This window comes from Centropristis striata, chromosome 13, assembly GCF_030273125.1.
Source record: "Centropristis striata isolate RG_2023a ecotype Rhode Island chromosome 13, C.striata_1.0, whole genome shotgun sequence".
Taxonomy (NCBI): domain Eukaryota; kingdom Metazoa; phylum Chordata; class Actinopteri; order Perciformes; family Serranidae; genus Centropristis; species Centropristis striata.
Window position 1 is genome coordinate 37,929,276 of NC_081529.1, and position 25,042 is coordinate 37,954,317.

Consider the following 25,042-nt stretch of genomic DNA (forward strand, 5'->3'; position numbering starts at 1 on the left):
TAATAATGGACACTCCTACTACATGAGCCTCTGAAAATGAAAAATGACATGCTTCCACTAAAATAGGGGAAAAAATTCTGGAAAATGTTGAATATATCAGAAAAATGTTTTGTGTGAGAAAAATAGAAGCTTGTATGTTAAAATTGAATATATTGAATGAAATTGCTATGTTGAATAATGTGGAAGGAGTTGAGTGTCAAAAAAAGGTACAGCATGATAAGAAAAATATGAAATAAAGAATTCTTGAAGTAGAATAAATTAATGAGAATGTAGAGGGGAGACAGCACAAGTTTATAATCTGGATTATTCAGAGAAAAACAGTATACATTCAGAATAATAATTAGGAGAGTACTTCAAGGGACAGATCCTAAATCAAATAGTCACAATTAAGCTTTTGATTTGAAATCATCATAATTTCACACAAGGTATGAAATAACTAACTAGCCAAACAAGCTAATGGAAAAAAATTTAGATTTGGACTGAACTCTATTCTTCAGCAAACTTTATAGATTTTTTTTGTGAAATCAAACAAACATTTTTTCTCTATTTGTTCATGTTTTACATAGAAGAGAGTTGGAGGAAGAAAAATGATGAACATTAACTGTGGTGGCCCAAGAGAAACATCATCAGAGTAGCATTAACTGACCATTTCTATCGCCACTGCACATCTTTAATTACAGTAGCTTAGTTTTTACATTCCTGTTCCATTTTTTATTTAAAAGAAAAACAGATAAGATAAACCATACAAATGTAATATAAAGCTTCAATACTGTATTTTTTAAGTCCTCGAAAATACATTTTACCCCCCAAAATAGGCTTCAGATTAAAGAAACCACAGCACATTCAAAAATACAACATAGTAGTATAGTAATAGTGCCAACAAAATTATTAAATGAGCCTGTGTTGATTACATTGTGCAAAACTTGTCGACAATGCAACAGCAACAGGATAGCCAATCATATTTTCAGATAACAGGGCAGCATCCGTTATGCTCCCGTTAGCTCATCTAGAAGTAGTGCATCCATACATACCAGCGAAGACTCTGCCTGTATTACCTATGTAAAGCAATACATCATTAGTTTAAATGGAGGTTATTCTTACCATCAAAAACTAGTGGAAAGAAATGTGCTGCACACTCAAGTGTTAACTTAATGGACATTTCTGCCCCGAGTTATGTCTTGAGATCACACCGTTTTGTACGATTGGCTGCCATTATTGTAAGTTGCTGAAGAATTGGTGTGGGTTCATTTTGTTTTTTCAAAAAAGTAACAAACATTAAGATCTGATATGATTATGTGTGCACACAAAACACATTAAAATGACAGCAGTGGTACTTAGAGCTTTAACTAACCTGTTACTGGTAGGGATTCTCCTTCAATGGAAGAAGTTAAATTCAAATGATCAAGTGAGGAAAGCTGATGAAACAAACAGGATTTAGTAGTAAAGCCATTTTTACAAGCATATGAAATGTCATTTGTTCATCCCAAACATCCCAAACAACATTTTATGTACATATTGCTTTATGTGACAGGCTGTTAAAGGTGTCCATTAATATTTCAGACATTAAGCTGCTGTGGGCTTCAGGACTAGTTAACATCAAAAGCTTCATTTAAAAGCTTCATACTGTAAGTATAAAGTTACTACATGAAAACAGAGCTTCCTGATGTTTTTACTAACCAATAAAAGAGGAAAAAAAGGTTGAATGGCACCTAAGAGCTTGACAATCAGAAACATAATTCACATGATTGAAGAAAATGAAAACAAACAAGGGCCTTTACCAAACTTGCTGCAAGTTTGATGACATAAAGATCCAACAGCGTAAGCTGCGAGGGCCCCTGGTGGTGAATGAGAAGACAGAAATGGTGAGACTTGCCTCAGTCTGAAACAGGGCCTCAGCCAGCCCCCCATGGCATCGCTACAGGGAGAAGAGAAATCTGGGATTTACACTACAGCAGCAGCGACCCCCAAGTTATGCACCTGTACAATGTACTCGCCATGTACAGAGCATCATTTAAAAAAACAAAAAACAATATACTGCTCATAGCCAAAAAAGAACATTTAGCAACATTTTTAATTTCAGCACAGACGCACGTTTTCTGACAATATTGTTCATCAAAAGTCAAACGTCTACACTGCAAAAAAGATCAAACAGTAAATCTAAAGGTCTAAAACCAGATCAAACAGTAAATCTAAAGGTCTAAAACCAGATCAAACAGTAAATCTAAAGGTCTAAAACCAGATCAAACAGTAAATCTAAAGGTCTAAAACCAGATCAAACAGTAAATCTAAAGGTCTAAAACCAGATCAAACAGTAAATCTAAAGGTCTAAAACCAGATCAAACAGTAAATCTAAAGGTCTAAAACCAGATCAAACAGTAAATCTAAAGGTCTAAAACCAGATCAAACAGTAAATCTAAAGGTCTAAAACCAGATCAAACAGTAAATCTAAAGGTCTAAAACCAGATCAAACAGTAAATCTAAAGGTCTAAAACCAGATCAAACAGTAAATCTGAGGGAAATGATCTTGCTGCATGGACAGATAATTTACCTTGGCAAGATTTCTTAAATTAAGATTATTAAATCTAGAAACAAGCATGTTAAACACTTAAAATAATAAATTATTATTAGTTTATTTAAAAGGGGAGAGTGCAATTTCATAAAACACATGATTACACATGGTTAAAAAAAGCCAGAGTTAGCCAGAAGGCTAGTTTTCATCTGTAGTCCCCTGGCCATGATGTAAAAAAAGCAGAGAATTATGAAAACAAAGAACAAAAACAAAAAACAAAAAAAACCACGTACAATATACAAAATACATATACAAACACTTATGATAGAATTAAGAAAAAATACAACATCACAACATAACATTTTATCATAACATCAAAGCAACACAACAGGCTTATCTTTTAGTGTTGGCAGCTTAAAACAAGATCAATGATCTAACACTTCTAAATCTAAAGTTTGGAGCACAAACCTGCTGTGACGTCTCTTTTCCCACTAACGTCCCGCAAAGAAGAGTCTTACATTTTTGCCACATTTTATTACAATACAGTTTTACAACATTACACATACCACTTAATTAAGTACTTCAACTACTTAAGGTTATGGGAGTATCTCCTCATTAAAACTATGAACATTAAACAGAATGAAAGCATGAACAGTTTTCTGAAGCCCTCACCAAACACTTAGGGACACGAGGTCCAACAGCACTATGAGCTGTGAAGGCCTCACTATTTAGCTTAGAACAGAAATGTATTTACATAAAAACATGCCTTGATAAAGGGTTAGTACTGCCCAGGTAACTCCAGCGCCTTCACAACACTATGAACCATACCTACTACACTTCTATACACCTGAATGAAACATGAGAAGGAAAAAAAGCCACGGAACAGAGTTGGTTTGAAACAACAGTTCATAGTTAGGTACAGTGTAAATATTTCCCTATGTGCTCTGTGATGCTGTTACAGCTCTTTTGTTGGCTGTTTATTCAGTGTCTCTTCCTCATAGCTCAGTAGTAGAATAAACAGTACGTTGTGGTTCTATAATACCGATACTCATTTGTCTACTAGCAGCTGAGGACATTAGAAAAGAGTGTCCAAACCTATTGAAGAGAGGATGGCAGGCTTCAGTAGCGGGCTCCAGGAGACACAGCAGGGGGTTGTTAAAATAATTTGATTATTCTGCTTCTTTTCTGTGTCTCTCTGTTGCCTGTCTCTGTGCGTGACGCAGGTCACTATCAAAGCTCAGCCTTGCTACTATCTCTCTCTCTATGCATTTATATATTAATCAGGCAATATGATTTTGATGCAATGATTATGTTTGTGTGTTAATGTTGGTTTAGAAACTGTGATTACTTTAATTACATATATTCCATTTGCTTAAACTGATTAAGATTCTATAATCACAAAGAATATATTGTATGGTTCATATTTTTTAGACTTTAGAATACATTTAGACATTTGAAAAATAAGTGGCTCCAAATGATAAATATTATATCTCTGTAAGTCATAACGAGGCAGGAGGTTGTTTTGGATGCTGTGGAGAAGAGTTCAGGTCAGGACTTGATGTGCCGGCAGCAGAAGATTGTTGCCCGCTGACATGACGTGTTCCTGTATTGATTAAAACTGACCAATCAGCGGATCAAGAAGGCGGGACTTCCTGGAAGAAATCTACCTTCATGTTTAGTGAACATTGTTAGTATTTAATGGGTCTGAGGGAAAGAGACGAGGTTCAGACTTCATGAACTGAAACCTGTCTGTGTGTATCAGGAAAGTGAGTTTTGGACCCGTGGATCGCTGTAACCGCACATTTCTTGACGTATTGTAATAAAATGATGTTAAACTGAGAACTTGGACGTCTCCTGCTCATCATTCCCCATCAAACGATCTGCGCAGAGAAATAGGGGAGGATTTACTGTTGGTGTCAGATTATTCAATTTTTCAAGGCTTCCTCAAGCTATTTTTCTAACAGGGTCTCCCGGGCGGCCGTGGAGGGGCTCCCTGGTACCCTGGGGGGCCACAGGAGGAGCCTGTCCGTATGGAGGCATGTAGCCTCCCCTGAGGTGGACCCACAGGTTTGTTGGCTTTTCATTCAAAGATGATATAGAAATGACTTTAGAGTATACAGCCATGCTAACAGTTTGCCATCCATCTCATATGACATGAATGGCTGAGGAAAAGGTTCCCATGTTAGCAACTTTATAGTGTTCAAAGTCATTAGAAAAGTCAAATCATTTGTTTGTTAGAGATAAAGGTTTAATATACTGTGGATTAACAATATTATATTCTATAAACACAGGTTTAATGTTTCATTCTCCTTGTGATTAACTCTCTCTGTCCAAGCACTCTGTAAACTGCTATATAAAGAAAGTTATTATTATTATTAGAATTACACTGTACGACAGACTTCAGCTGATGTAAGGATTATTATTATTTGTTTAGTTTTCATCCATATTTGTTTCCCAATCATAATTGTACCAGTGACAACAGAGCTGATCTACTGCTGCTTCTAAAAAGGTTTACACTTGGATTCTAATTCCAATTCTGCATATTTTTTACAATGTTGCTGCTGCACTATTTATCATTTTGATGATGAATAACATGCATGTTTACCTCTAAATATTTAGTTTAGTGTGTGAACAAGAGGCAGCTACGGGATGAGACTGTAGCTTAGTCTCATCACAAGACACAAAAACAAACAGAGGAATAACTTGAAGAACTCAAGAATAAAATAATAAACAAGAAAAGCCACTTATTGACTTTGATGTAAACACTTTAGCTGTGATTCAGTTTTTCCTCAGTATGTTACTAATGCTGCTCTTCCACCAACACTGGTCCCAGACTGGTTCCAGACTGGTCCCAGTCAGTCCCAGACTGGTTCCTCACTGGTCCCAGTCAGTCCCAGACTGGTTCCAGACTGGTCCCAGACTGGTTCCAGTCAGTCCCAGACTGGTTCCAGTCGGTCCCAGACTGGTTCCAGACTGGTCCCAGTCAGTCCCAGACTGGTTCCTCACTGGTCCCAGACTGGTTCCAGACTGGTTCCTGACTGGTCCCAGTCGGTCCCAGACTGGTTCCAGACTGGTCCCAGTCAGTCCCAGACTGGTTCCTCACTGGTCCCAGTCAGTCCCAGACTGGATCCAGTCGGTCCCAGACTGGTCCCAGTCAGTCCCAGACTGGTTCCAGACTGGTCCCAGACTGGTCCCAGTCAGTCCCAGACTGGTTCCAGACTGGTCCCAGACTGGTTCCAGTCAGTCCAAGACTGGTTCCAGTCGGTCCCAGACTGGTTCCAGACTGGTCCCAGTCAGTCCCAGACTAGAAGCTGAAACTCTTTAGTAAATCTAGGAGTTTTACTGGTTCAGTTTAAAGTAGTAATCCAGACTGGTTCCAGACCGGTTCCTGACTGGTTCCTGACTGGTTCCAGACTGGTTCCTGACTGGTTCCAGACCGGTTCCTGACTGGTTCCAGACCAGTTCCAGACTGGTTCCAGACCGGCCAGTAAAACCAGTAAAACCACTTCCACAGGAAAAAGGAAGATCACAATAATGCCTCAATAAAAACATGGTGATGTCATATATTGAGATGTTTCTTAGTAAAGAGAACAGTAAGGAGTTAAAATGTATCAATAAATATAGACATCAATAAGTCATCAATAATCCATGATTAATGTCTGATTAACTAAATGAAAGTTGATAGAGCTGATAAATATAATTATTATAATTAAATAGGACATAAATGTTTATGATGAATTCATTTCTAAATGTTCCTTTCCTTTATTCTTCCTTATATCTAGTTTTACTGTAACATAGTTAATAAAACCAGAAACCCTTCTTCAGCTTTGTGAGGAGCATTTTGTGGCGTCTTCTCTTCTTTTTGTTGTTGTTGTTGTTGTTGTTGTTTTCAACACAAACCACTGAGTCACACACTAGAGCAGCTGGAGCCAAAAGCTGCTTCTCCTCCATTTAGTCCCTTTTTTACTAAAAACCTGCTAAAAGAATCTAGTTGTAGTCTTGTAAATAGTTTCTAGTCTCTCAGTGTGAGACTAGACACTCTAAACTCTAGGTGTCTTTAGATGGGACCAGGTGGGACACCAGAGTTTACACCAGTCTTTTCCAAACTCTTCTCATGTCTAGGGAGCTTTAGAGTGTAACAAACATCACAGGACATCGTTAGTTGTGGAATATTTTAATTTGAATCTCTTTCCAGTGTTTACACTAATAATGTTTATGAATCATACGTCTCTCCAGCTGTTGGTCCAGCTACATAATGAATCATTAATCTGCAGATGGAACATAAACTGACCTCAGCTCTCTAATGCAGTAGTTCTCAACCTTTTTGAGTCGCGACCCCCAATTTAACATGCATGTTGTCCGTGACCCCCACTCACTGAACACAATCTCACACACACAGTTCAGATCACCCAAAAAAGAAACAAAATGACCAAATAAGAAACAAAATGACCAAAAAAGACACAAATTGACCACAAAATGATGAAAAAGGACACAAACTTATGAAAAAACACACAAAATGACCAAAAAGACACAAATTGTCCAAAAAAGACACAAATTGACCAAAAAAAGGCACAAAATGACCCAAAAAAAGACACAAAATGACCAAAAAGACACAAATTGTCCAAAAAAAGACACAAATTGACCAAAAAAAGGCACAAAATGACCCAAAAAAAGACCCAAAATGACCAAAAAGACATAAATTGTCCAAAAAAAGACACAAATTGACCAAAAAAAGGCACAAAATGACCCCAAAAAAGACACAAAATGACCAAAAAGACACAAATTGTCAAAAAAAAGACACAAAATAACCAAAAAAAATAAACAAAATGACAAAAAAAAGACACAAAATGGCAAAAAAAAGACACAAATTGACCACAAAATGATCAAAAAAAGACACAAAATGACCAAAAAGACACAAATTGTCAAAAAAAAGACACAAAATAACCAAAAAAAATAAACAAAATGACAAAAAAAAGACACAAAATGGCAAAAAAAAGACACAAATTGACCACAAAATGATCAAAAAAAGACACAAAATGGCAAAAAAAAGACACAAATTGACCACAAAATGATCAAAAAAAGACACAAAATGACCAAAAAAGACACAAATTGACCAAAAAACATACGAAATGACAAAAAAAAAAGACGTTAAGTGACCCAAAAGACTAAAACACATGAACACTTTAACACAGTGGAGACAGAGCTGACTTCCTAAATGATTTGGCGACCCCCAGAAATCATCTCACGACCCCAATTGGGGTCCCGACCCCAAGGTTGAGAACAGCTGGTTTAGAGGAACTCTTTCTGTCTCTCTGGCTTCAAGTGCACTAATTAAATACTAATAATGGCTTTACAGGTCAAAGTCCAACTCAAAGGGACGATTGGAGTATTTATACTTCTCTGATGGGTTTTATACAGCTGCTTCTCTATAAACCAGAATATGATGACAAGTCCATTCCAGTAGTTCAAGTCAAACAAGTGTTGAGTCACATAGATGGACACAATAACAGAAAGAGAGAACATGGAGAGAAGTCCTCGGGAATTTTAAGGTTTTTGTGGTCAATTTATGTCTTTTAGCGGTCAATTTATGTCTTTTTTTGTAATTTTGTGTCTATTTGCGGTCATTTTGTGTCTTTTTTTTAGTCAATTTGTGTCTTTTTGTGGTCAATTTATATCTTTTAGCGGTCAATTTGTGTCTTTTTTTGTCATTTTGTGTCTTTTTGTGGTCAATTAGTGTTTTTTTTTTGTCATTTTGTGGTCAATTTATGTCTTTTTTCGTAATTTTGGGTCTATTTGCGGTCATTTTGTGTCTTTTTTTTTTGTCAATTTGTGTCTTTTTGTGGTCAATTTATATCTTTTAGCGGTCAATTTGTGTCTTTTTTTGTCATTTTGTGTCTTTTTGTGGTCAATTAGTGTTTTTTTTTTTGTCATTTTGTGGTCAATTTATGTCTTTTTTTGTAATTTTGTGTCTATTTGCGGTCATTTTGTGTCTTTTTTTTAGTCAATTTGTGTCTTTTTGTGGTCAATTTATATCTTTTAGCGGTCAATTTGTGTCTTTTTTTGTCATTTTGTGTCTTTTTGTGGTCAATTAGTGGTTTTTTTTTTATAATTTATGGAGATGTAGTCGTCTTCTCAGATCATAATGTGTTTCTGTCCAGGAAGTCATTTAGCTCTCAGCACTACAGGAATAACTGGTTGGTTCATCTGTTGACTGGAGGAGTGGAGGAGTCAGGAGGAGTTAGGAGGAGTCAGGAGGAGTCAGGAGGAGTTAGGAGGAGTTAGGAGGAGTCAGGAGCAAGGTTATAATAGTTTTGGATTTTTCATTAGTTTTAGTTTTAATTTCGTTGTGAATTTTTGTTTTCAAATTCAGTTAGTTTTAGTTAGTTTTTAGAGTGAGTTTTCTAGTTTTAGTTTAGTTTTATAGTTTTTAAAAAATGCTTAGTTTTAGTTTAGTTTTTATTAGTTTTAGTGTTAGTTTTAGTTTTATTGTAATGGGCTATGTGTTGGGTGCGTGATTCAAAGAGGTCATAATAAATGTTTCCTTTATTTCCTTTGGTTTATCATCTCAGCCCCAATAAGGTTATTAACTGTTTTGTATTTTGGTTCTAGTGTAAACATCCCAGTCTCAGTAAACATATTCACCATGTGTTGCATGTTCAAATAGAAACACTGAATTATGAATGAAAAAAGTTGACAAAAACAAAAACTAAGGACATTTTCACTATAATTTTAGTTAGTTTTAGTTAGTTTTGTAACCACAAAATACAGTTTCAGTTAGTTATCGTTTTTTAAAAACTCTAGTTTTTATTTTTATTTCAGTTGACGAAAATGTTTTTTCAATTCTAGTTTTCATTATTTCGTTAGCTTTGGTTAACTATAATAACCTTGGTCAGGAGGAGTTAGTAGGAGTTAGGAGGAGTCAGGAGGACTTAGGAGGAGTCAGGAGGAGTTAGGAGGAGTTAGTAGGAGCCAGGAGGAGTCAGGAGGAGTCAGGAGGAGCCAGGAGGAGTCAGGAGGAGTCAGGAGGAGTCAGGAGGAGTTAGTAGGAGCCAGGAGGAGTCAGGAGGACTCAGGAGGAGTCAGGAGGAGCAGGAGGAGCAGGAGGAGTCAGTAGGCGTCAGGAGGAGCAGGAGGAGTCAGGAGGAGTCAGGAGGAGCAGGAGGAGTCAGTAGGCGTGGTCCTGGACGAACAGGGACTCCTGCGCTGCTGCTCCTTTCCCAGAGGACTCGTACTTCCCCAGAGCTGCCTTGCTGTTATTCTGGAGAAACAAAGAAAAGGATTAATATTGTAAAACCTGACCAAAATATTACTTGACTTTACATTACTGGGTTGGAACTCCTGCTCCTCCTGGTCCTCCTCACCAGGGCTCTGTTGATGTACTCCTCCTGGCAGGCCTTGGCGTTCTCCTTCTTGCCCCCCCAGGCCTTCAGGGCGGAGGCCTGCAGGGCCCGGCCGTAGGAGAAGGTGAGGGCCCAGGGCCGGTGGAGGAGGCACTGGTTGATGGCGTTCAGATGGATGGTGGCCTCCTCCTCACTCTGACCTCCTGACAGGAACGTCACACCTGAGGAGGAGACACAGGAGGAGGTGGAAACCAGGTTATTATACTTAACAAAAACTAACAGACACAAAGACACAAAAATGACCAAAAAAAGACATAAAATGACCAAAAAGACACAAAATGACCAAAAAGATGCAAACATTACAAAATAAGATACAAAATGACCAAAAATGAAACAAAATGACCAAAAATAGATGCAAACATTACAAAATAAGATACAAAATGACCAAAAATGAAACAAAATGACCAAAAGAGACACAAAATAACAAAGACAATACATAAAATGACCAAAAAGACATAAAATGACCAAAAAGACACAAAATGACCAAAAATAGATGCAAAATTACCGAAAATAGATGTAAAAATGACCCAAAGACACAAAATGACCAAAAAGATGCAAACATTACAAAATAAGATACAAAATGACCAAAAATGAAACAAAATGACCAAAAATAGATTAAAAAATGACCAAAAATGACCAAGAAGACACAAAAATGGCCACAAAGACACAAAAATGACCAAAAAAAGACATAAAATTACCAAAAGAGACACAACATAACAAAGACAATACATAAAATGACCAAAAAGACACAAAATGACCAAAAAGATGCAAACATTACAAAAAAAGATACAAAATGACCAAAAATGAAACAAAATGACCAAAAATAGATGCAAAAATGCCCCAAAAAAGACATAAAATGACCAAAAATAGATGCAAAATGACCAAAAATAGATGTAAAAATGACCAAAAATGACCAAGAAGACACAAAAATGGCCACAAAGACACAAAAATGACCAAAAAAAGACATAAAATGACCAAAAGAGACACAAAATAACAAAGACAATACATAAAATGACCAAAAAGACACAAAATGACCAAAAATAGATGCAAAATGACCAAAAATGGATGTAAAAATGACCCAAAGACACAAAATGACCAAAAAGATGCAAACATTACAAAATAAGATACAAAATGACCCAAAATGAAACAAAATGACCAAAAATAGATTAAAAAATGACCAAAAATGACCCAAAATGAAACAAAATGACCAAAAATAGATTAAAAAATGACCCAAAATGACCCAAAATGAAACAAAATGACCAAAAAGACACAAAAATGACCAAAAAAAGACAAAATTACCAAAAGAGACACAACATAACAAAGACAATACATAAAATGACCAAAAAGACACAAAATGACCAAAAAGATGCAAACATTACAAAAAAAGATACAAAATGACCAAAAATTAAACAAAATGACCAAAAATAGATGCAAAAATGCCCCAAAAAAGACATAAAATGACCAAAAATAGATGCAAAATGACCAAAAATAGATGTAAAAATGACCAAAAATGACCAAGAAGACACAAAAATGGCCACAAAGACACAAAAATGACCAAAAAAAGACATAAAATGACCAAAAGAGACACAAAATAACAAAGACAATACATAAAATGACCAAAAAGACACAAAATGACCAAAAATAGATGCAAAATGACCAAAAATGGATGTAAAAATGACCCAAAGACACAAAATGACCAAAAAGATGCAAACATTACAAAATAAGATACAAAATGACGAAAAATGAAACAAAATGACCAAAAATAGATTAAAAAATGACCAAAAATGACCAAGAAGACACAAAAATGGCCACAAAGACACAAAAATGACCAAAAAAAGACATAAAATGACCAAAAGAGACACAACATAACAAAGACAATACATAAAATGACCAAAAAGACACAAAATGACCAAAAATAGATGCAAAATTACCGAAAATAGATGCAAAATTACCGAAAATAGATGTAAAAATGACCCAAAGACACAAAATGACCAAAAAGATGCAAACATTACAAAATAAGATACAAAATGACCAAAAATGAAACAAAATGATCTAAAAGACACAAAATGCCCAAAAAAAGACATAAAAAGAGACACAACATAACAAAGACGATGATTTATTCTCCTGTTTGGCTAGTGACACCTGTCTGTCTGACTGTATATCTCACCTGGCACGGCGGGCGGCACGGTGCGGCGCAGGGCGGTGACGGTTGCCATGGCGACCTCTTGAGGGCTGTACTTCTTAGGGCAGGAGTGTCCGGCGGTCACCATGTTGGGTTTGAGCAGCGTCCCCTCCAGGTAGACGTGGTGGACAGACAGAGCCTTGTAGACGGCCGCCAACACCTGGACAGGTAACAAATAAAACCTCCTGTTTCATCAACACAGTTAGAGTTCTGATGACGTTTAACCCTTTAAAGTCCTCCTCATGACATCACACTGCTTTAGGACATGTAGAAAATAATTATAATTTTCATATTTCTTTCATTATTATTGGTCAATTTTACTCAAATATACAAAAATAGGCCTCACACAAGAAAAAAGTGACAAATTTACGGGAAAAAATTGACAAATTTATGAGAAAAAAAATTGACAAATTTACAAGAAAAAGTAACAAACTTACGGGAAAAAATTCACAAATTGACAAGAAAAAAGTGACAAATTTATGCGAATAAAATTCACAAATTTTCAAGAAAAAAGTGACAACTTTATGAGAAAAAAGTGACAAATTTACAAGAAAAAAGTGACAAATTTACGGGAAAAAATTGACAAATTTATGAGAAAAAAAATTGACAAATTTACAAGAAAAAGTAACAAACTTACGGGAAAAAATTCACAAATTGACAAGAAAAAAGTGACAAATTTATGCGAATAAAATTCACAAATTTTCAAGAAAAAAGTGACAACTTTATGAGAAAAATGTGACAAATTTACAAGAAAAAAGTGACAAATTTACGGGAAAAAATTGACAAATTTATGAGAAAAAAAATTGACAAATTTACAAGAAAAAGTAACAAACTTACGGGAAAAAATTCACAAATTGACAAGAAAAAAAGTGACAAATTTATGCGAATAAAATTCACAAATTTTCAAGAAAAAAGTGACAACTTTATGAGAAAAAAGTGACAAATTTACAAGAAAAAAGTGACAAATTTACGGGAAAAAATTGACAAATTTATGAGAAAAAAAATTGACAAATTTACAAGAAAAAGTAACAAACTTACGGGAAAAAATTCACAAATTGACAAGAAAAAAGTGACAAATTTATGCGAATAAAATTCACAAATTTTCAAGAAAAAAGTGACAACTTTATGAGAAAAAAGTGACAAATTTACAAGAAAAAAGTGACAAATTTACGGGAAAAAATTGACAAATTTATGAGAAAAAAAATTGACAAATTTACAAGAAAAAGTAACAAACTTACGGGAAAAAATTCACAAATTGACAAGAAAAAAAGTGACAAATTTATGCGAATAAAATTCACAAATTTTCAAGAAAAAAGTGACAACTTTATGAGAAAAAAGTGACAAATTTACAAGAAAAAAGTGACAAATTTACGGGAAAAAATTGACAAATTTATGAGGAAAAAAATTGACAAATTTACAAGAAAAAGTAACAAACTTACGGGAAAAGATTCACAAATTGACAAGAAAAAAGTGACAAATTTATGCGAATAAAATGCACGAATTTTCAAGAAAAAAGTGACAACTTTATGAGAAAAAAGTGACAATTTGACAAGAAAAAAGTGACAAATTGACGAGGAAAAAAGTGACAAATTTACGGGAAAAAATTGACAAATTTATGAGAAAAAAAATTGACAAATTTACAAGAAAAAGTAACAAACTTACGGGAAAAGATTCACAAATTTTCAAGAAAAAAGTGACAACTTTATGAGAAAAAAGTGACAACTTGACAAGAAAAAAGTGACAAATTGACGAGGAAAAAAGTGACAAATTTACGAGAAAAAAGTGACAAATTTACGAGGAAAAAGTGACAAATTTAAAGAAAAAAGTGACAAATTTAAAGAAAAAAAGTGACAAATTTACAAGAAAAATGTTTTTTTTTCACCTTTTAAGGCAACTCATGACCAACACATTGATATATAATTTTCATATTTTTTCATATTGGTAAATTTGAGTCAAATATACAAAATTAGGGCCTTCTTTCAAGAGAAAAAAAAGTTTAAAAAAATAAAACGGAATATTTTTTTCAATAGTTATAGTGAAATAATAATTTCTTGATGGGAATGAACAGAGTAGGTTATGTCAACTTTTAGTCAAACTTTTGTTTTGAAAACATAAATAAAAAAAAAACAAAGAAGAAGAGATGAACTCACCTTCTCAGTGACGTACTGGCAGCGCTGCAGGTCGTGGTCCCCATCAGGGAGAATCTCTGGCTCCACGATGGGAACGATGCCATGCTGGAGGAGGAGGAGCAGGAGGAGGAGGAGCAGGAGGAGGAGGAGCAGGAGGAGGAGGAGCAGGAGGAGAAGGAGGAGCAGGAGGAGAAGCAGAAGGAGGAGGAGGAGCAGGAAGAGGAGGGGGAGGAGGAGCAGGAGGAGGAGGAGCAGGAGGAGGAGGAGCAGGAGGAGAAGCAGGAAGAGGAGGGGGAGGAGGAGGAGCAGGAGGAGGAGGGGGAGGAGGAGCAGGAGGAGGAGGGGAGGAGGAGGACGTTAGTGAAGGAAACCATCATCATTCTGTCCTCATATATCCATATATAAAAATATATCTATTTATTTTTAAATGTGAAAGGGTTTGTCATTTTTAGTTATTTTGTAATGTTCATTATTCTTTTCTCATATAAATATAAATATTTCCGGCCATATTATGTTCTAATATGTTTTAACAGATGATAGTTGACACATTTTAAGCATTTTTAGGCATTTCAAAATTTGACAAAAATTGACATACTATAGTATATATATTTTTAAATGTTATATGGAATTAGACTATATCACATATATTGATATAGTTTAATTATTTTTCTTTCTTTCTATATAAATGCTGCCCTTACTAGGGTTTGTCATATTTAGTTCTTTTGTAATGTTCTCCTGTTCTACAGTATTTATGTTCACTTAAATAAACGGTTTCAATAAAACTACTTGTGACATGTCATATTTGACTTTGACTGAACATTTGCTCTCACTTTGAGATAAAAATATCAGGATATATATCGTATATCGATATTCAGCCTAAATATATCGGAATATATTTAATATGTATATGTTTATACAGCAGAGCTGTCAGCTGATCACCACCTGGTGGTGAGGTGGATCAGGTGGTGGGGGAGGATGCTGGACAGACCTGGCAACCCAAACATGTAGTGAGGGTGAACTGGGAACGTCTAGCGGAGGCCCCTGTCTGCAGGGTCTTCAACTCACACCTCCGGAAGGGAAAGCAGGGCTTGGCCCAAGCTGTGTTCAGCGGGGGAGGAGACCTGCTGACCCGACCTGGGGATGTCCTCAGACGGTGGAAAGAACACTTTGAGGAACTCCTTAATCCAGCCAACACGTCCTCTGTGGAGGAGGCAGAGTCTGAAGACTCAGGGGAAGACTCACCAGTAACCCTGGCAGAAGTCACCGAGGTGGTCAAAAAGCTACCCGGCGGCAAGGCGCCAGGGTTGGATGAGATTCTCCCTGAGATGCTGAAGGCTCTGGACACTGTTGGGCTGTCATGGTTGACACGCCTCTTCAGTGTCTCGTGGAGGTCTGGGACAGTGGAATCACACTGCTCAGCCTCCAGGGAAAGTCTACTCCAGGGTGCTGGAAAGGAGGCTCCGGCCGATTGTTGAACCTCAGATTCAGGAGGAACAATGCGGCTTCCGTCCTGGCCGTGGAACAACGGACCAGCTCTTTACCCTCCCAGACTTCTGGAGGGGTCATGAGAGTTTGCCCATCCAGTCTACATGTGTTTTGTGGACTTGGAGAAGGCCTACGACCGTGTCCCTCGGGGAGTCTTGTGGGGGGTACTGGGGGAATATGGGGTACCGGGCTGGTTGCTATGAGCTATCCGGTCCCTATATAACCAAAGTGAGAGCTGTGTCCACATACTCAGCACAACGTCAAACACGTTCCCGGTGGGTGTTGGCCTCCACCAGGGTTGCCCCTTGTCTCCGATTCTGTTGGTGGTCTCCATGGATCTCAAGGCTCAGCCGGGGGGAGGAAGGGATCCGGTTTGGTGACCTTAGAAAAACATCTCTGCTTTTTGCAGATGATGTGGTTCTTTTGGCTTCATCAGACCGGGACCTCCAGCACTCACTGGGGCGGTTTGCAGCCGAGTGTGAAGTGGTTGGGATGAGAGTTAGCACCTCCAAGTCTGAGGCCATGGTTCTCTGGGTGAAAACGGTGGACTGCCCCTCTGGGTGGAGAGAGGTACTGCCCCCTCTGGGTGGAGAGAGGTACTGCCCCCTCTGGGTGGGGACAGGTACTGCCCCCTCTGGGTGGGGAGAGGTACTGCCCCCTCTGGGTGGGGACAGGTACTGCCCCCTCTGGGTGGGGAGAGGTACTGCCCCCTCTGGGTGGGGACAGGTACTGCCTCTAGAGAAGGAGCTCCAGTATCTGGGGGTCTTGTTCAGCAGTGAGGGTAGAACGGAGCGTGAGATGGACAGGCGGTTTGGTGCAGCGTCAGCAGTGATGCGGGCGTTGTACCGGACCGTCGTGGTGAAGAAGGAGCTGAGCCTGAAGGCAAAGCTCTCGATTTACCGCTCCATCTACCTTCCAACCCTCACCTATGGTCATGAGCTTTGGGTAGTGACCAAAGAACAAGATCTCGGATACAAGCGGCTGAAATGAGTTTCCTCCGTAGGGTGGCTGGGCTCAGCCTTAGAGATAGGGGGAGGAGCTCAGACATCCGGAGGGAGCTCGGAGAAGAGCCGCTGCTCCTTCTCCTCTAAAGGAGCCAGCTGAGGTGGTTTGGGCACCTGGTAAGGATCCTCCCGGGCGCCTCCCGTTAGAGGAGTTCCAGGTCCAACTGGTAGGAGGCCCCGGGGAAGACCCAGAACACGGTGGAGGGATTATATCTCTCTCCTGGCCTGGGAACGCCTCGGGGTCCAGGAGGAGCTGGACGTTGTGGCTGGGAGAGGGACGCCTGGAACGCCCTGCTTAGCCTGCTGCCCCCGCGACCCGGCCCCGGATAAGCGGACGAGAATGGATGGATGGATGGATGGATATATTTAGTACTAATATATATATATAATTTTACATTATTTATAAATATTATTATTATTAAAAATAAAATAATAATAATAATATTATTAAATAATAGATATTTTTAATTTCATATTTCATTTGATATATTTATTATTTTTATATTTATAGATATATTTAAAATTTAATATATACTTTTGGTCCACATCGCCCAGCTCTGGTTGGATGTAAACGTGTGTCATGTTTCAGAGTGTGTGTGTGTGTGTGTGTCTCACCATCTGACAGATGCTAGCATAGCGAGCTAACACGTTGGCGTTCTCCATGATGGCGAGCTCTGACGGCGTGGTGTCGCTGATCTTTAACACACATCTCCACTTGGCGAAGTCGGCTCCGTCCTTCTTGTACTGAGAGCAACGATCGTAGAGGCCGTCCAGACCTGAAAACACACAAATACCCTCACTGGCACAAATACCTTCACTGTCAGTAGGCAGTAATCCAGCTGTGACCCTGTTTTTGGTTGTAAAGAGCCCCTGTGTACCTCGTGACCCTGTTTTTGGTTGTAAAGAGCCCCTGTGTACCTCGTGACCCTGTTTTTGGTTGTAAAGAGCCCCTGTGTACCTCGTGACCCTGTTTTTGGTTGTAAAGAGCCCCTGTGTACCTCGTGACCCTGTTTTTGGCTGTAAAGAGCCCCTGTGTACCTTGTGACCCTGTTTTTGGTTGTAAAGAGCCCCTGTGTACCTCGTGACCCTGTTTTTGGTTGTAAAGAGCCCCTGTGTACCTCGTGACCCTGTTTTTGGTTGTAAAGAGCCCCTGTGTACCTCGTGACCCTGTTTTTGGTTGTAAAGAGCCCCTGTGTACCTCGTGACCCTGTTTTTGGTTGTAAAGAGCCCCTGTGTACCTCGTGACCGTGTTTTTGGTTGTAAAGAGCCCCTGGGTACCTTGTGACCCTGTTTGTTTTTGTTTATGTACCTTGTGACCCTGTTTGTTTTTGTTTGTGTACCTTGAGTGGTGGTCTCTCCGTTGGTCCCGGCCAGGGGGACGACCCCCTTGTCCACCTTGATGCCCACCACCATGCCCTTCTCTTTGACCAGCTGGGGGAAGGGCTTGCCGTCGTCTGTCTTCTGGTAGAGCGTCTCGTGGAAGAAGATGACTCCTCCGATGCAGGGGTTGACCCGCTCGTCTGCCGTGAAGAGCAGCTGGCGGTAGAACCTCCGGTTCTCCTCCGTGTTCTCCGTGTTGATGCCCTGGAACCGTTTGGCCATGCTGCCTGGAGGAGGAGCACACAACACCAGGGTTATTATAGTAACCAAAACTAACCAAGTAACCAAAACTAGAACTGAAAAAACTTTTTCCTTAACTGGAATAAAACTAAAACTAACTAAATTATAGTGAAAATGTCCTTCGTTTTGGTCTTTGTCAACTTTTTTCATCCGTAAACCTTTTTGGTTGATATGAAATCTATTTCATCTATCTGGTTTTATGACTTAATAAACTTATTGGGGCTGAGATGGATCAGACAAAGGAAATAAAGGAAATATTTATTGTGACCTTATTGAATCTGGACCCAACAAATACCCCATTACAAAACAACTACAACTAATAAAAACGAAACAAATTTACATGAAAAAAGTGACAAATTAATGACAAAAAAGTGACAAATTTACGGGAAAAAAATCTAAAATTTACAAGAAAACATTGACAATTTTTTTTCATTTTTCTTTAAAAAAAAACATAAGCAGCTGTTCAGGAAGAACTCAGGATGCTCAAAGTGAAGTTGGATCAATGATAGGTATTATGGTTTTGCCAAAAATGCTTTCTGTTCGAGGCCAGAAACTCCAGTCTGTCCACCTCTGCTGTCACTGTTCCGGTACATTCTCTACAGTTAATTCAGTTGATTGCTCTTCTCTGATTGGTCGACTCCACCTGGCCACCTGGTTGCTTAGCAACCAAAGCCTCCCCCCCCTCCCCCCCTCCTCCAACACAGACATTCTAAGTGAACAGACATGGCGTTTCGTCATAAAACATGAAACCTTATAACTTGACCATACATTGTCCAATCTGCCTCAAACTTGTCATGCATGATGATGGTTCATCACTGACCAGTTCTACATAACAATGTTTCATAAAGTCCCGCCCCTTTGATTAGCCACGCCCCCTTTCATAACTTTTGAACCGTTTGTCCTACAGACTTGTATGAGGTGTCTGTGAACTCAGGACAGAGTCCCTGTTTAACTGCTGATTGAAAACACGAGAATGACGGTCCAGAGGCAAGCACACAATCAAAATTTCTTTAGAAATGTTCTAGTTATTATTATTATTATCTATCCAGTCGGTGTGTTTGTACCTGTGGATTCATCAGCTGCCAGGATTCCTTTCCCTGCAGCTACGATCCTCTGAGCAATGCTGCTGAGCTCCTTCTTCTGCTCAGCACTCAGGAAGGGAAACGCATGAGTCATGGTGGCTGGAAGGAGACAACAAGACGGAGACAACAAGAGACAACAAGACAGAGACAACAAGAGACAACAAGAGACAACAAGACGGAGACAACAAGACACAACAAGACGGAGACAACAAGAGACAACAAGAGACAACAAGACAGAGACAACAAGAGACAACAAGACAGAGACAACAAGAGACAACAAGAGACAACAAGACAGAGACAACAAGAGACAACAAGACGGAGACAACAAGACACAACAAGACGGAGACAACAAGACGGACACAACAAGACGGACACAACAAGACGGACACAACAAGACGGACACAACAAGACGGAGACAACAAGAGACAACAAGAGACAACAAGACGGAGACAACAAGACGGACACAACAAGACGGAGACAACAAGAGACAACAAGACAGAGACAACAAGAGACAACAAGAGACAACAAGACGGAGACAACAAGAGACAACAAGAGACAACAAGACGGAGACAACAAGAGACAACAAGACGGAGACAACAAGAGACAACAAGACAGAGACAACAAGAGACAACAAGACAGAGACAACAAGAGACAACAAGACGGAGACAACAAGAGACAACAAGACGGAGACAACAAGAGACAACAAGACAGAGACAACAAGAGACAACAAGACAGAGACAACAAGACAGAGACAACAAGAGACAACAAGACAGAGACAACATGAGACAACAAGACGGAGACAACAAGACAGAGACAACAAGACAGAGACAACAAGAGACAACAAGACGGAGACAACAAGAGACAACAAGAGACAACAAGACGGAGACAACAAGAGACAACAAGACAGAGACAACAAGAGACAACAAGAGACAACAAGAGACAGATGGACAAGTCAAGACAAGTCAGTTTTATTAATAGAGGCTAAAATCAGATCACAGACTCTACGTGACAGATTCTGACTGATTTCTTCAGGCTGGGTGAATTACTCTGTTTATTCATTTATATAGTGTATTTCTTTAGTTTATTCATGGGTACACTATATTTCACTCTTCACATATAAAAAGATATAAACCCAAAACAGAAAAGCAGCACCAGCTCACATTCTGTCAATTAGTTAAAAAAACTAAAATAAACGTATCACCATACACTATTACAGGCTGCTGTTCTTTCTATGCATGGTTCACATTGAGTCAGTGGAACTAGAACAGCTGCTTGTTGTTTGGGAGAACTTTTCTTTTACTATTTTATGCTTGATAATAACAAATTAAAAATTAAAATGTTAAAGTTTTTTAATGCTGAGAGAAAAATCAGTTTTTCCGTCTTTGGTTTAAAAGATAAAAAGGAAAAGGGGAGAACTGTTTCCGGTTTTTGGTATTTTAGTTTTGACAGAAAAAGGGATTTTACTCTGGTACCCAAACCAGAAGCCACCAAACAACTATATTTATTTTTGTTTGTCATTTAACACCTGCTAAACAATGTACATATATATATATATATGTATATATATATATATATATATATATATATATATATATATATATATATATATATATATACTCAAGTACTGTACTTAAGTATAATTTTGAGGTATTTGTACATTTTCTGTAACTTTATACTTCTACTTCACTACATTTAGAGGCAAATATTGAACTTTTTACTCCACTACATTTATCTGACAACTTTAGTTACTTTCATGTCCTTTTTTACTTTCTTACTCTTTTTTACTCTTATTACTATTTTATTGTTTTACTGTTCTTAGTATTTTATTGTTTTCATTGTTTTTATTTATAACTATATTTGTGTATGTTTTTTACAGTATTTTAATAACTGTACAGCACTTTGGTCAACTGAGGTTGTTTTTAAATGTCTATAAAGAAACTTTGACTTGACTTGGAGATTTAACATAAAAAACATGATACATTTAAAGTGATTAGACTGTTTTTTAATGAAACCTCATACTAGGGAAGCCCTGAAAGTCACGTTGAACATGTTTCAGGTATTATCAGAGTTACCTGGTTCTCACCTGACTGTTTGTATATTACAGCTGGTTTTCCTGTACGTGGCTGTAACAGGAACTCTGTGTGTTTAACTGGAGCAGACTGCTGCTGTTTTCACCTGATTTAAGAGATAAACACAAGATATTATCTCTGCCCGGAAAACAAAAATAAAGTTCCCCTTTCCTTTCAGGGCTTCCTTATATAACAGTACATTAAGTCGTTAAAACGAGCTCTATCTTTATACAATAAAATGACATAAATGCATCATTAATTATAATCAAATAATTTATTAAAATAACATTACAACTAACAATCTGAGTGGGTTCATTCTGCATAACGAATACTTTTACTTTTGGTACTTTAAGTACATTTTGATGCTGATACTTTTGTACTTTTACTTCAGTAAGTTTTGAATGCAGGACTTTTACTGCAGTAGAGTCATTTCACAGTGTGTATTAGTACTTTTACTGTAGTGGAGTCATGTCACAGTGTGTATTAGTACTTTTACTGCAGTGGAGTCATTTCACAGTGTGTATTAGTACTTTTACTGTAGTGGAGTCTTTTCACAGTGTGTATTAGTACTTTTACTGTAGTGGAGTCATTTCACAGTGTGTATTAGTACTTTTACTGTAGTGGAGTCATTTCACAGTGTGTATTAGTACTTTTACTGTAGTGGAGTCATTTCACAGTGTGTATTAGTACTTTTACTGTAGTGGAGTCTTTTCACAGTGTGTATTAGTACTTTTACTGTAGTGGAGTCATTTCACAGTGTGTATTAGTACTTTTACTGTAGTGGAGTCATTTCACAGTGTGTATTAGTACTTTTACTGTAGTGGAGTCATTTCACAGTGTGTATTAGTACTTTTACTGTAGTGGAGTCATTTCACAGTGTGTATTAGTACTTTTACTGTAGTAGAGTCATTTCACAGTGTGTATTAGTACTTTTACTGTAGTAGAGTCATTTCACAGTGTGTATTAGTACTTTTACTGTAGTAGAGTCATTTCACAGTGTGTATTAGTACTTTTACTGTAGTAGAGTCTTTTCACAGTGTGTATTAGTACTTTTACTGTAGTGGAGTCATTTCACAGTGTGTATTAGTACTTTTACTGTAGTGGAGTCATTTCACAGTGTGTATTAGTACTTTTACTGTAGTGGAGTCATTTCACAGTGTGTATTAGTACTTTTACTGTAGTGGAGTCATTTCACAGTGTGTATTAGTACTTTTACTGTAGTGGAGTCATTTCACAGTGTGTATTAGTACTTTTACTGTAGTAGAGTCATTTCACAGTGTGTATTAGTACTTTTACTGTAGTAGAGTCATTTCACAGTGTGTATTAGTACTTTTACTGTAGTAGAGTCTTTTCACAGTGTGTATTAGTACTTTTAGTAGGAGAAAGAAATAACGAGGAGGACATTTGTTTTCCATTATGCACTTAGAAAAAAAGTCCAAATGTTGGGAATAAAGTCACCTTTTTGAGTTTGTTGGAAAGATTTTCACAGATTTGTTTTGTTCCGTGTCAACAAGTCTTCAAAGGAACTTTTTTTTTTTCTCCATTTTCCATCTTTTGTTTATAAAAACCAAACTTATCATCATACACTTTTACATGGTTCACATTTATTTTAGTCAGTGAAACTATAACAGCTGGTTGTTTGGGAGAACTTAAAAAAAACTTTTTAATGCTTGATAATAAGTGAGCACGCTACTTTTATTTTGACGGGACTTTTATTTTCCCGTTTCCGGTCTGCCCGCCGTCATATTAATAAATGAGAAACAAAAAATGAACATTTGGGCCGTTATTTCATTTTGTTTTTTGATGCTGAGAGAAAAATCTGTTTATGGAAAAAGAAGCTCCTTTTTCGGGTTTTTGGTATTTTAGTTTTGACAGAAAAGGGGATTATACTTTATTATACTTTATTATACTTTATTATACTATAGTAGGCCTATCCGGACCAGAAACCACCAGAGAACTAGTGATGTGCATATTTAACAGCGAACAGAAGTTTTTATTGTTACAATAACTGTTGCATCCTGACAGAAAGTCTGAAAGTTTACCGGAGAAGAATATTTATTAATTATTAGTGATTAATTCTGTAGTATTCTGTAACTTCCGCGTCCTTGACATGAAGTCTGAATGACTTTGACATGTTTTAGTTTTCATAAAGAGTGAAATAATAACCTGTATATGGAGAGTTAATGGATGAATAAATGAAACTCACCTGGTTATTTATACAGTCTATGGGGAGAACAGGTGAGTGATGCAGGAAGCTGCTGCGGCGGAAAGAATCACACATGGACACGGAGACAGCAGAGACCCCAGGGGGCGGGGCCTCAGCGGGGACCGGCCAATCACAGCTCAGCTTTCAGCCAGCTCCGTCCAATAGGAGGAGGCTGTTCATGTGTCGTCAGGCTGTGACGGGATGCTGAAGGACCAGGAGTCAGCCAGCCCTCAGTGTTGTCTGACAGGTTTAAACTCAACTCAACTCAACTTTATTTGTAAAGCACTTTAAAACAACCACAGCCGCAACAAGGTGCTGTACATAAACAAACAGAACAAGAGACAATCAAATAAATAAAACAGGAATAAACACTAAAATACATAGATTCATTGCTTTTTAAAACAATATAAAAAACAATAAATAAAAGCAAACCATAAAACACTAAAACAAGAACAGAGTCTCATGCTGGTTAAAAGCCAAGGAATAAAAATAGGTTTTAAGATGAGTTTTAAAAATGGACAGTGAGGAGGCTTGTCTGATGTGCAGAGGCAGCTCACTCCACAGTTTGGGGGCTGCAACAGAAAAAGATCTGTCCCCTCTGAGCTTCCGTTTAAACTCCTTAGTTACAGTAAATTCTTGGTTTTCTGGAGCTTCTACTTTATTCTGCTAAACTATAACCTGTTGTTCTCAGTAGTAAACACTCCAGAAAAAGCAAAATACATCAATCAGTATAAAAATGACATGGCAGGATCTTGGTAAAGTCAATCAGCAGCTTATTATTATTATTATTATTATTATTATTATTATTATTATTATTCTACTCCTTAATACATACTCCTTCTTTGGACACTTTATACTTTATTGTATTTTTATTGTATTTTTATATTTTATTGCTTGAAGTATGCCTAGGTTGTTCTTTTATTTAATTGTCATTGTCTCTGTGTGTAATGCTGCTGCTACACTGTAATTTCCCAGCTTGGGATAAATAAAGTCTATCTATCTATCTATCTATCTATCTATCTATCTATCTATCTATCTATCTATCCATCTATCTATCTATCTATCTATCTATCTATCTATCTATCTATCTATCTATCTATCTATCTAGCTTATCATCAAACAGAAGAGGACTAGGTGCACTGAGAAAAAGAGATTTTTTTGTCCCTGTAATTATTATTTCAATCATCTATATAAATTCTACAACGAAATATGAATTCAGTGCTTTTACTTTAAAACATCAGTTTTTAATGTGGTGCATTACTTAGTGATTGTTTGTTATTATGTGTCTCAGTTTTAATGTAAATTGAATCATCGTTCCAGTAATATTCTCTAAACCAGTTCACTGGCTTCATTAGT

The 25,042-nt window shown here is 37.5% G+C and overlaps 1 protein-coding gene across 3 annotated transcripts; it reads right to left on the minus strand.

Moving 5' to 3' along the window:
* Positions 1-6,667: 6,667 nt before the first annotated feature.
* On the minus strand, positions 6,668-23,785 carry LOC131983901 (fructose-bisphosphate aldolase A-like). Of its 3 annotated transcripts, XM_059348731.1 has the most exons (10): positions 23,687-23,785; positions 21,495-21,586; positions 19,394-19,510; positions 18,050-18,316; positions 17,325-17,485; positions 14,242-14,325; positions 12,077-12,251; positions 9,871-10,070; positions 9,637-9,767; positions 6,668-9,579 (listed from the first exon to the last, which is right to left on the minus strand). In XM_059348731.1, the coding sequence occupies exons 3-9, from the start codon at positions 19,503-19,505 to the stop codon at positions 9,675-9,677; spliced, it is 1,092 nt and encodes a 363-aa protein (XP_059204714.1). In that variant the 5' UTR covers positions 19,506-19,510; positions 21,495-21,586; positions 23,687-23,785; the 3' UTR covers positions 6,668-9,579; positions 9,637-9,674. The 3 variants fall into 3 exon arrangements, with proteins under 3 accessions (XP_059204714.1, XP_059204713.1, XP_059204712.1); XM_059348730.1 differs by lacking the exon at positions 6,668-9,579 and having other exon boundaries at positions 9,602-9,767; positions 21,484-21,586; XM_059348729.1 differs by lacking the exons at positions 6,668-9,579; positions 21,495-21,586 and having other exon boundaries at positions 9,602-9,767; positions 23,687-23,768.
* Positions 23,786-25,042: the final 1,257 nt, after the last annotated feature.